The following is a 13,643-nucleotide window of genomic DNA, read 5'->3' on the forward strand; positions in this document are numbered from 1 at the left end:
GATAACACAACAGGAGTTCCAGAAAATCAAGGAAAAGCCTGAACGAATAAAAACGTCTTAAGATGTTTCTTGAAGGAGTCAGTAGATCATCAAGAGCAAAGAGACATTAGTATTGTATTATTAGTAGTATTGTAGTATTATTAGTATTAGTATTGTAGCGAATGTTATTCAAGACGCAGTAAGTGCCTCATCATGACCATGTTTTAAACGTATTACTCTATAAAGTTGCTCTGAAATCTGGACAAACGAGAGGTTACGAGAGTCCATTATGACGTAATAATGGCTTCACTCCTCCTCCAGCTGTGATCACGCTTTGTTTATACAACGAGTCCCTTGGTGGAGGTGGAGACCATTGTTGACGTGCGGCGACACACCTCCGTGCTTGACCAATCACAGCAGAGTGGGTGTGGTTATGGTCAACAAGATTTTATCTCCAGAAATGGTTTTCAGTGGGCGGAGCTTAAGATCATTTTCTAATGTTTATATTTCAATGAAAAGAGAGTTTCGTACAAATACACACTGATGATACAATAGAGTCACACATCACAACAACACACACACACTGATGATACAATAGAGTCACACATCACAACAACACACACACACTGATGATACAATAGAGTCACACATCACAACAACACACACACACTGATGATACAATAGAGTCACACATCACAACAACACACACACACTGATGATACAATAGAGTCACACATCAAAACAACACACACACACTGATGATACAATAGAGTCACACATCACAACAACACACACACACACTGATGATACAATAGAGTCACACATCAAAACAACACACACACACACTGATGATACAATAGAGTCACACATCACAACAACACACACACACTGATGACACAATAGAGTCACACATCAAAACAACACACACACTGATGATACAATAGAGTCACACATCAAAACAACACACACACACACTGATGATACAATAGAGTCACACATCACAACAATACACACACACACTGATGATACAATAGAGTCACACATCAAAACAACACACACACACACGGATGATACAATAGAGTCACACATCACAACAATACACACACGGATGATACAATAGAGTCACACATCAAAACAACACACACACACTGATGATACAATAGAGTCACACATCACAACAATACACACACGGATGATACAATAGAGTCACACATCACGACAACACACACACACTGATGATACAATAGAGTCACACATCACAACAACACACACACACACTGATGATACAATAGACACACATCACGACAACACACACACACACATAGTAGAAAATATATCAGTCCCACTCTAGCAACAAAACAATCCAAATAAAATAATATTATTATTATTTACATGAGAAAACTGTGCTCAGAGAAACAAGGAAAAAAGTTTTGATATTTATTTTATCGATGAGAATACATTTTTTTTTTTTTAACTCATAATTTAATCTCACTTCAGTCTGCAGGTGTTTAAATCCAGTCCGCCAGAAGCAGGCGTGTTGTTGTATTTAAGTTTGATACATTTACTCAATTCTATGAGTTATTACTCCTACATCAACAGAATGAAAACATTTATTTGGAAATGGCTCAACTATAATGTTATCTGTCAGCTTGTATATTACTATTGCATAATAATACATATTATTATGGTTTCTTTATCTTTATCATTTGAGCTTTGTATTTGTAAGAATCTGGTCATACTACACAGTATGTATCGCAACACGATATATAGTGATACTGTAGTAACAAGGATATATGTGTAGTATTGTCCAGTACTTGACTCTGGTGTTGTGATACTGTAGTAACAAGGATATATGTGTAGTATTGTCGAGTACTTGACTCTGGTGTTGTGATAGTGTAGTAACAAGGATATATGTGTAGTATTGTCCAGTACTTGACTCTGGTGTTGTGATAGTGTAGTAACAAGTATATATGTGTAGTATTGTCCAGTACTTGACTCTGGTGTTGTAGTATTTACAGACCATGTGACTCTTGACGAAGTCGTAACTGCTTTCAATTGTTTTCAAACCAAAATATGTCCAAACATCAGCTTTAAAAGCTGCTGTACTCACTGTATCCTCTCATCCTCAGTCATCACTGTATCCTCTCGTCCTTATTCATCACTGTATCCTCTCGTCCTCATTCATCACTGTATCCTCTCATCCTCAGTCATCACTGTATCGTCTCGTCCTCAGTCATCACTGTATCCTCTCGTCCTCAGTCGTCACTGTATCCTCTCGTCCTCATTCATCACTGTATCCTCTCGTCCTCATTAATCACTGTATCCTCTTGTAGTCAGTCATCACTGTATCCTCTCGTCCTTATTCATCACGGTATCCTCTTGTCCTCAGTCATCACTATATCCTCTCGTCCTCAGTCATCACTATATCCTCTCGTCCTCAGTCATCACTGTATCCTCTTGTCCGCATTCATCACTGTATCCTCTCGTCCTCAGTCATTACTTCGGGATCTTGCGGGATTTCATTCTTCATTTATCTGTACAGATCGTAATGACAGCTGCCATGAGTGGAAGTTTAATTGCAAGAGGCCTTGAATATTAGCAACATTAAAAAAACACATGAAAAACATGAATATATTTTATTTTACACACACTTAATTGAAATATAAACCATAAGCAAGAATTGTAAACATAAAATATGAATCTGAAAAATATTTTAAGGCAAAAAAAACATCATGGAATTCATGGCTGAACGTGTTTTAATTTAGTGGACTATATACAGTATATACAGTATATACAGTGTATATATATATATATATATATATATATATATATATATATATATATATATATATATATATATTTATTTAATATTTAAAATAAACATTTGGGTACATTTTTCCCTAGTTATGTCATTCATGTGACGATTGTCTAATTGTTTTATAATTTCAGTATTGAATTAAGCCTTAAGCTGATGGATATCGTCAAACACACGTGTATTTATATGTTTATAAATGTAATTGTTGTGTAATTAAAATATAAAACCTGTCCTTCAACATTGTTCTATGTCTGATGAATTAATTCCATCAGTTCAATGTTGTTTGTTTCATATCTAAGTGAAAATCCACAGTTTACTCTTCATATTAACCCCCAAAACATAAACACATCCTAAATGAACAGATCAAGACGATTCACTTCTCACTCTTGTACGATCACAATATTTGTGTGAGTGATGCCCTTCAGTTATAATAACAATAATAATAATAATAACAATAATAATAAGAGTGAATGGCTGGAGCGTTAAAGATTGATCTAAGCTGTTTGAAAATGCTTTTCTTTATTTTTTAAAAAAAATGGAAGTCTTTCAAACACTCAAGGACGCTGTACAAGAAACTGATGATAAAAAAAAGAAAAATGAATTAAAAGGTTATAAAAGGACCTACAGAAAATGAATCACAAGGAAAAAGCAAGTTCGAACAGGTGGGTTTTAGGTGTGATTTGAAAACGCTCTGTGTTGTCCAGAGTTACGATGTATCGTCAAGATACACACTTGTTGACTCGCCTCACTCATTTATTATGATATATTTTTTATAAAATTATTTGTTAATGGTCAAATCAAAACTATCGCTTTATAAATAAATTATTTTTTTTATTATAATCCTAATTGTTCGACTGAATTCCCAGCAACACACTTTGTCTCTATTATAATAACAGTATTATGTGTGTATTATGATGCCTCAGTTTGCAAAATTACACACCATTTATTAGTTTTTGTCAACAACACAACTCTGATACCCATTCAGGTATTTTAGTTCATACAAAAGAATCCAATCCGACTAAAGTTCTGATATATATTGTAGCTTTAGTGTAACCCAGAAATTTAATTTAAACTATTATTTAAAAAAAAAAAAAAGATTAAAAAAAGGTTAAAAAAAATGAATTTAGCATTTTTATATAATACTTAAAATCAAATGCACTTTGCGTATAAACCTTGTCTACTTTGAAAAGCTTCCAAATATCTGCTTAAAGTTGTGCGGATGTTATTTTGTATCAATTATGTTTACCTTCCAAATGACAGAAATTTAAACTATTATTTAAAAAAACAAAAATTCATATTAAAAGATAAAACTTAAAGTTGACAGAAAAGATCTTTATTGATCCCTTTTATTCCAGTTCCAACCTACATTTCTGCATCTGTAATTTTTTTTATCCACGTTAAATCGACGTCTACTTCTCTATTGAAAAGATGTGTACTATGAACAAGAAACATCTTAAGACGTTTTTATTTGTTCAGGCTTTTCCTTGATTTTCTGGAACTCCTGTGTTGTTCTCAGTGTTATCTTTACCTTTAAAGTATATACTTTATTGAATATTGTTTAGATTGTTTAAGCGCTTTGTGACCCTGGTCTGGAAAAGCGCTATATAAATACAAATTACTCACTTACTTACTATGTAATGGTACATATCAACGATGTCTAACTTATAATCTCAGGATGTTTTCCATCCATTATCAAGTATTTCCCGTGTAAACATGTTGTACACATTAAACCAGCAGATATTTTGTGATCCGCTGCAGTGAATTCATCGTCGATCGAAGCCAACCTATAACATGAATTGACGACTAGATATGCAAAGGTTGCATCAGAGTAATGGGACGTCTTAAGGGTTTTTTATCTGCAGCTTCTTCTCTTCGGTTCCCTCTGGAGCGTCTGTGAAGGGAGCAGGTGAACCCGAGTAAACACCAGCCGGGAACAAATCAGAGTTTGTACTTACAAAATCATCTACTTCTATTTGATACTGCGTTTGCATGAATCCAATGGTTTAAATGTAAAAAAAAACAAGGAGAAACTACAGATTTATTATCTGAACCAGATAAAGTCGTCGCTACATCCTGAGCGGCGGCTCCAGCGCTCGCCGAGGGGAGGATGTTGGGGAAACTGCTAGTTATCAGCTCGTGTTACCTCTTACCTGCTGTCGGCTCGGGCAGGAATAGCACCGTGCCACCTGCCGCCAGGATCCTGTTGCATTTCCAATCACCAAAAGAGGAGGCCGATTAATTCAATTATTCACTCATCCATTTTCATGGCTCAGCAGATTGCGGCAGGTTTTTTTTTCTTTTTATTTCCCCCGGTGCTGTGGAGGTGATGTGTTCTCAAAAGATGAGAGAAGAAAAGGCTTCATTTCATTTTTAAATCACATTTAAATCAGCCCGACGTCGTGATCGCAGGTTCATGGTTGAGGTTTGAGTCGTTCGGATTGAAGACTCTCAACTCAAAGGATTCTGAATTTTATTTTTTTTAATGTCCCAGACAGTACTTCAAGTTGTGACAGATGAATACACAGACCGGTGAATGTAAAGTGCATGAAAAACAAGAACTACGCTCAGTGGTGTAAGATATTTAAAAGTACTTTATTAGACTTCTCTTTTTTGGCTTTCAAATCCAAAATACCATATTATGTTTATTTGTTATGGTTCCTTTTAATATTTCAATAAATTACGTATCCTTTTTAACATATGTTTAGAGATTAAATTAAAGATATATTTAAATGATAGTAATTCCATTTTTATTTTTATTTTTTTAATTACAATAAACAAACAAAAATTGCATTTGTTCCTTGTTTTTGGTTGAATATAAACTTCCGACCACTAGATGGCAGCAGTCATTACATCCTCCGACTAAGCTTAAGGAACAATTAAATTACTGTAAGATTTTGGCAATTACCGAGGACGAGAGGATACAGTCTACTGCGGTAGCTTTGAAAGCTGGTGTTTGGACATCATTTGGTTGCAATAAGCAGTTTCCTTTTTAAAACATTTTTTAGTAACGTATCACAAGATCAGGCAACTTGTTTTACACCCAGTAAGACTGCACGATATCGACATCGCGATATTTGCACGTGATACGCATATCGAAAATATGTGCGATACTTTATTATTTTTTATTATATAAATCAAGAATTTCTAAATGTTCACTTCGACCAATCAGTGTCACGTTCTGTAAAGTTGTCAGTTTGTACTTCTATGTCTCGCTGTTGTTTACGTCTCCGTCTGGCTGTGAACTGTGCGGCGCAGCTTGCTAGGCTCGGTTGCTATGGCGACGCGTCTTGCCGGCGCTGACTTAGCTCAGTATATCCACGGAATTAATACTAACTTCTGATCTAGTCAAACACTAGTGATCCAGTCACTCGTCTCTTTCAACCTCCTTTGTTAAAGCAACATATTGTAAGAACTTTTCATCTCGTCTCAGTTGTTTTCTTAGAAGATCGTGAACTTCCAAACAAACCTGTCCGTCTTCACCGTATGCTAACGAGCTAAGTTGTTAGCATCATTTATAAAGTGTTATGTGTGCGTGTACAAGGATTTATTATTGATTTGGTGATATCGCGACGCGCCGGCGGCTCCTCTCTGATGTCACTCAGTTTGGCGTGAAACCGATGCAAGTCCCGCGAGACTGAGCGTTATAAGTGATATTTTTATACCATCATGTTATCATCAATAAAGTTTTACCTTACCTTACCTTACCTTATCTTATGTCGACACCGAAACACTCGGACCTCCTCTACAGTGAGCGGACACATTTTTAAGTAAAAGAAAAAAATATTGCATTAATATCGATATCGGACTTCAAGACACCGATATCGAATATCGCACATATTTCCAGTATCGTGCAGCTCTAACACCCAGTATTCTTGTCTCACAGATTCATATTTATAAATGTCAAATGCAGTCCTACACAAGAACCTCTCTATCGGCCCAGCATCGTAAGCTTGAAGGAAATATGTTTCGTTTGTATGTTTGCGTTGCAGTTTTTAATTTGCTTTCACGAAAGTGGTCAAAACGATAGACGAGATTCAAGGCCTGGAAACTCCCTACTTGATGTTCAACCGTTGCCTATTTATCGAACAAGGTTGTACCGTAGAAATGTTTTTACTTCCGCTCTTTATCGAGAAGTACTTCATTGAGCATAATGTGCGTCGCCGATGAAACGAGTATTGTGTCCTGATTTAGCCTCGAGGTCTTTTTTGGAATTAATTTATTCTCTTCCTTCTCATATGATGGATTTGGAATTTTATTACAAGCCCTTATTTTGTCCTCGAACCCTCGGTGCCCATTCAATTTTGAATGTGAAAACCTGCTTATCTGGCCTGCAATGGTCTCTTTTTGTTTGGTCCACAGAAGAGCCGCGTGGGGTTTTCTTAACAGAGTTTTTTTTTTCGAGAAAGTAAAAAACGGTAAACGAGTCTTGAGTTCGTGCTCGAGAAAAATTTTTCTTGCTTCAGAAAAGTAAACGCCAATCATTGGTTTTGATCATCACAATCCTCTACCGTTCTCCTAATAATCTGCTTAATCCCGACCTTCTGACCAGATCCAGGACTACATCCTCCACCTTCGTCGCCAGCAGAAGCTGATTCAGCATTAATTTTGTTTTGCCGTGTAGACTTTTTAGAAATGGTTTCGAAAATAGTCGTTTCCTTGGTGGCTTTTGTTCCTCTGCGGCTTTGTAGGACTTGCACTTGTTCAGTGGAGCACGGCCTTTAAGTGGGCCACATGGGACTCCCTGAATAGCGGGGCAGAAGGTGTGTGTTTGTGTCTTTATGTGTGTTTGCGGTAGGGGGTTGGGTTTTTTTAAATGCTGGGGCTGGTTTCCACAATTAGGTAGTGGTCCCAGTGGTCCATGCTAGCTTGACTCTGAACCAGGCTAATGTTTGTAGTTAGAAGAATCGTAGCACCTTCAGTGGAGCCTTCACTACACATATATACTTGTTACTACACTACCACAACATCAGAGTCAAGTACTGGACAATACTACACATATATACTTGTTACTACACTACCACAACACCAGAGTCAAGTACTTGACAATACTACACATATATACTTGTTACTACACTACCACAACACCAGAGTCAAGTACTGGACAATACTACACATATATACTTGTTTCTTCACTATCACAACACCATAGTCAAGTACTGGACAATACTACACATATATACTTGTTTCTTCACTATCACAACACCATAGTCAAGTACTCAACAATAGAACACATACATCCTTGTTACTAAACTATCACAACACCAGAGTCAAGTACTGGACAATACTACACATATATCCTTGTTACTTCACTATCACAACACCATAGTCAAGTACTCAACAATATAACACATACGTCCTTGTTACTAAACTACCACAACACCAGAGTCAAGTACTTGACAATACTACACATATATACTTGTTACTACACTATCACAACACCAGAGTCAAGTACTGGACAATACTACACATATATACTTGTTTCTTCACTATCACAACACCATAGTCAAGTACTGGACAATACTACACATATATACTTGTTTCTTCACTATCACAACACCATAGTCAAGTACTCAACAATAGAACACATACATCCTTGTTACTAAACTATCACAACACCAGAGTCAAGTACTGGACAATACTACACATATATCCTTGTTACTTCACTATCACAACACCAGAGTCAAGTACTGGACAATACTACACATACAGTATATACTTGTTACTACACTATCACAACACCAGAGTCAAGTACGGGACAATACTACACATACAGTATATACTTGTTACTACACTATCACAACACCAGAGTCAAGTACTGGACAATAATACACATGTATACTTGTTACTTCACTATCACAACACCAGAGTCAAGTACTGGACAATGCTACACATATATACTTGTTACTACACTATCACAACACTAGAGTCAAGTACTGGACAATACTAAACATATATACTTGTTGTAGGTTGACATTCTGAATACGAACAGGTGCTGAGGACGTGGGTGATGTTTGCGATGAAGGTGAGAAGGTGCATCGTCCCTGAAGACCGACGATGCAGTCGTTAATTCTTAATTAACCAAGAGAGGTTTGATCCTGGAAATGTTGATGAAGAACATGTGATCGTAGTTCAACGACCGCTTCTAACCCGGTGCTCTCCGACTCCGTCTGTCCGTTATTCCTTTGAACGTGTAGTTTAAACACATGATGAATCGAAAAATTGATCAGTCAAGAAGTGATTAAAAGTAAAAGTTTGCACCACAGCAGCTTGGAAAATGGAACCTTTGGAGTTGCTCGTGAGGACAATATTAAGGAGAACACTCATGTGCCAGCTGGACCAGCAGCTTGTTTGTGTAATTACAAGTTTGACGAAAAAATTGCTGAATGAAATAAAAAAGGAGTGATGGAAGCAATAAAAAAAAAAATCATGTCATGTTTTCCTACTATAAGTAAAGCTGTGTATTGGCAAGAATGTGTAGATACGATGGATTTCACGATACGGGGCAACGACTGGTGTTGTGATAGTGTAGTAACAAGTATATATGTGTAGTATTGTCCAGTACTTCACTCTGGTGCTGTGATAGTGTAGTAACAAGTATATATGTGTAGTATTGTCGAGTACTTGACTCTGGTGTTGTGATAGTGTAGTAAAAAGTATATATGTGTAGTATTGTCCAGTACTTAACTCTGGTGTTGTGATAGTGTAGTAACAAGTATATATGTGTAGTATTGTCCAGTACTTCACTCTGGTGTTGTGATAGTGTAGTAACAAGGATACATGTGTAGTATTGCCAAGTACTTGACTCTGGTGTTGTGATAGTGTAGTAACAAGCATATATGTGTAGTATTGTCCAGTACTTGACTCTGGTGTTGTTATAGTGTAGTAACAAGTATATATGTGTAGTATTGTCCAGTACATGACTGTGGTGTTGCAGTATTTACAGACCACATGACTCTTGACAAAGTCGTAACTGCTTTAATTTGTTTTTAGACCAAAATATGTCCAAACATCAACTTTAAAAGCTGCTGGAGTCACTGTATCCTCTCGTCCTCAGTCAACGCTGGGATCTCACAGGATTTAATTCATTCCGTTGAAGATGCTCAGGTTTTAATTTGAACTCACTAATCATTCCTTCAGATAGTTTTGAGAAAAGACTTGCTGGACGAAGAATGCAAGAAAGATAAATAAAGTTAAAATGATGAGGAACAAAACAAATACGTTTCATTTCTGCAGTAATGAACAGGGATGTAACAATGTTCTCTCATTTTTTTGGCGTCTGAGCAAACGCATCATCTCCCTGAGTGGTCTCTTGTACTGCTGTGAGCAACATCAGACGTTCTGTCATCAGTATCACATCCAGTCAATATTCGCTTCTCATATCTTTGTCATCTTTGACATACGAGTCCAAGCTACAATATTATGATTTAATTATCAGTTTCTACATTTATATGATATGATATTTCGTGGGATCTTCTTCAAGAAGAGATCAGTGTCAGTCCATGATTGTTACCCATGGGAAGTATTGATTTATCACCGTCTTAAATTAACCATTTGAATGATATAAAACCTATGAACTGGGTGATATTCTAAATTGCATTCTAAATATTTGAAGACTAAAATAATGAGTTAGAAACAATGAATACATTAATGAATAACAAAAGTAAATTTTAAACCGTGGAGAGAATCACCATGTTAAAGAAGGATTATAAGGCAGACGGAGTGTAGTTGACGCGCTGCTCTTAATTTGAAAGTTTATTTAGATAGATAGATAGAACTGTATTGATCTTTTTTGAAGTTGTTTCCTATGTCTAAATGACTTTTGGGGAATTTACCTTGAAGTTAAGCGATGACACTCTTAGATTAAAGTGCGGCTCACGAATGCACGGCTGGCGAAACCTGAACGATGTTTAGCTTGATCGCAGTCAATGTCAGCGCTGTTGAAATAAAACGTTGTTTAAAGGGCTTCGTGACCCTGGTCCGTAGAAGGCGCTTTACAAATAAAACGTAATTACTTAAGTTACGATGACTCCATCTTGTTGTTTGTTATGAATAGTTAGAGACGGCAAGACCCGCCTTATGTTGCCTTATGGTTGGTTAATATTGCACGGGGCCTTCTGTGATTGGCCAAAGTTTCTTACCATTAAAAACATACTTTATTAAATTGGTAAATATGTTTTGTGAACCCAATCAACTGTGAGCAATATCGCAGCCTAGAGGGAACATTGGATGTAAGAAAAGATCGATACACCGGTTTTATATATATATATTTTCAACAGCACTGCGCAGGCTTTAAATGTTTTATTTTAATCATTTGTTTTATGGATTTTATTTCAAAAATGTTTATTGTGTAAATTAAAATAATGTAATTTTTAATTTTGAAGGGGGGTTTTCTTTCTAATTAACAATGAACATTCAATTCATTCCTTCAGTTGTTTTTTTTCAATTTAGTTGCGATTAAACCTCCTGCTGCTATAAAATCTTTCACATTAAGGAACAATTACATTTTGGCGATGACTGAGGATGAGAGGATACAGTGACTCCATCACCTTTTAAAGCTGACGTTTGGACATATTTTGGTTTGAAAACGAATGAAAGCAGTTAAGACTTCGTCAAGAGTCATGTGGTCTGTAAATACTGCACAACACATACATATCGTACCTCCAGGTTTTTGCCAATTCATACCCCTAGTGATAAAGGACATGGACATGATAAAGGGGCGCTTGTACAAGAGAGGTTTATGCTGAAAGACAAATACACAATTCACACTTTCTAGTAGTAATTTAATGAATCCAAGATAAGCACATTTTTTTAAGGGTTTCCTAAAATAAATAAATAATAATATCTGGAAAAACATAGCACAAAACATGGACTTACAGCAAATGTCTTTAGTGATATATTTGTATTTTATTTATGCCATATTATGTTTTAGAAACGTGCCCTAAAAGGTGTGTTTTTGTTTTTATTTTGTCTTTCTTTGACAGCTTCTAAAAAGTATAACAAAATGATTTTGGCGTCCAACAGCCTCTTCCTTTAGCTCCTGTTGAACCTGCATATACCCACGAGAAGCAAATCACATTAGATCTGCTAAATAAGTACTTTAGTCACGGCCCTGAATACACAGTACCACCTCCTGGTGTCCGACTGACTCCTAAATACCTACAACACAAAGCTGTTTTGGTTTTTTCCTCATTATTGGTTTCAGGGCTTTACGTCTGAAGTTTCCATGCGAACCCGGGAGAGCGGTGGGAAGCAGCATCTATTTGGAGATGGTTAAATATTAACTTGTTTTATGGCTGTGAACATGGAGACAAGACCATGTGTCACCGATGCGTGAGTGTCTCGGTACACACAGACCCACGAGCAGGTGTTGTGTTTAAGGAGCAGATTTGAAGGCAGTGATTTGGGTGAAAGCAATTATCAGACTTTTATTTTTACTCCACGACCAGAACACCATGTAGACTTTATCTCGATGATGCCGTTGAATGTTTTTTTTTTGAGCTGCAATATATTTTTTTTACAAAGATGCAGGAAGAGAAAATGTTTGTGTTGTTCAACAGAGATGTTTGCGGCTTCTCTGGTGAGCTAATGATTCACAGACGTGAAGGATTCATTCTCGAGCAATTGTTTATTTGTTGTTGTTTTTTTCCCCTCTCTCTGGTGATCGTAGGCGCCATGCAGAGCCCGGAAGCAGGCGCTGACTCCACCTCCACTGTCCCTATTCAGACCACCGTGCCTGTCCAGTCCACTGGCTCCACCCAGCAGCTGCCTGTTCAGCAACAGGTACAACCAGATTTTCCCTCCTCCGTCATTATTTGTTTCCCCCGATCGAAGCGAATAAACCAACCGTCTATGCTACCAAATGCTTAAATCGTTTTGTTTACGAACCCTGAAGGAGGATATCAGCAACACGTTTAAAATAATCAAAGTTTTTCTTAGCCGTAGGTAAGTAAGTAAGTAAGTAAATTGTATTTATATAGCGCTTTTCCAGACCAGGGTCACAAAGCGCTTAAACAATCAAAACAATATTCAATAAAGTATATACTTAAAAGGTCAAGATAAAACTGAGAACAACACAGGAGTCTCAGAGAATCAAGGAAAAGCCCGAACGAATAAAAAAGATGTTTCTTGAGTCAGTAGACTCCATCAAGCGCAAAGAGAGAGGAAGATCTTTCCAAAGCTTAGGAGCAACAGTCTGGAAGGATTTCTCTCCTCTGGTCCTGAAGTTCAGGAACCATCAGTAGATTCTGATCCACAGACCTCAGAGCCCGAGCTGGGGTGTAAGTCTGGATCAGATCACTGATGGAAGGTCTGACCATGAATAGATCTGAAAGTAAGAACCAGAATTTTAAAATGATCCTGAAAGAAACTGGCAGCCAGTGAAGAGTTTGAAGGAGAAATGTGAGTTCTTCTACTAGAGCGGCTCAGAATTCTGGCTGCAGAGTTTTGTATGAACTGCAGGCGAAACAGTAAATAAGTAATAACAATCTCCTCTATTATAAAGTTAAAAAAAAGTCTACACAGTCTTTATTTATCATGGGCTCTATGATTAAAAGCATTTGTGATTTAATCGCAATTTGAAAGAACGCGATTTTCGCAAGGGTTGCGATTTAATTTGATGTTCATTTGACTTTCGGCCCGAGCAGAGCGAGCGTAGAGAGACGTAAACACTGCGCTTGAGCCTCAATGGCCTCGGGCTCCACAGGAGCTGCCGAGGAGCAGCAGCACGACGACTGTATTGATAGAACACCAGGCCTTCATTCAACTTCATTCAAGCACCGGCCGCCGGGAATCACAACCGAACCATTGAAAAGCGTCACATGAAAGCAACTCCGGACAACACGCCACAAAA

At 37.1% G+C, this 13,643-nt stretch overlaps 1 protein-coding gene across 2 annotated transcripts in view; it reads left to right on the plus strand.

The window, feature by feature from the left end:
- rfx3 (regulatory factor X, 3 (influences HLA class II expression)) overlaps positions 1–13,643 on the plus strand; it is a 36,914-nt gene that overhangs the window by 1,282 nt on the left and 21,989 nt on the right. For both annotated transcript variants that reach the window (XM_087790548.1, XM_087790549.1), the window contains exon 2: positions 12,462–12,574. In XM_087790548.1, the coding sequence (XP_087646674.1) occupies positions 12,467–12,574 (108 nt within the window). In that variant the 5' untranslated portion in view covers positions 12,462–12,466. The remainder of the gene's footprint in view (positions 1–12,461; positions 12,575–13,643) is intronic.

Source organism: Callionymus lyra, chromosome 5 (genome assembly GCF_982586985.1).
Source record: "Callionymus lyra chromosome 5, fCalLyr1.hap1.1, whole genome shotgun sequence".
Taxonomy (NCBI): Eukaryota; Metazoa; Chordata; class Actinopteri; order Syngnathiformes; family Callionymidae; genus Callionymus; species Callionymus lyra.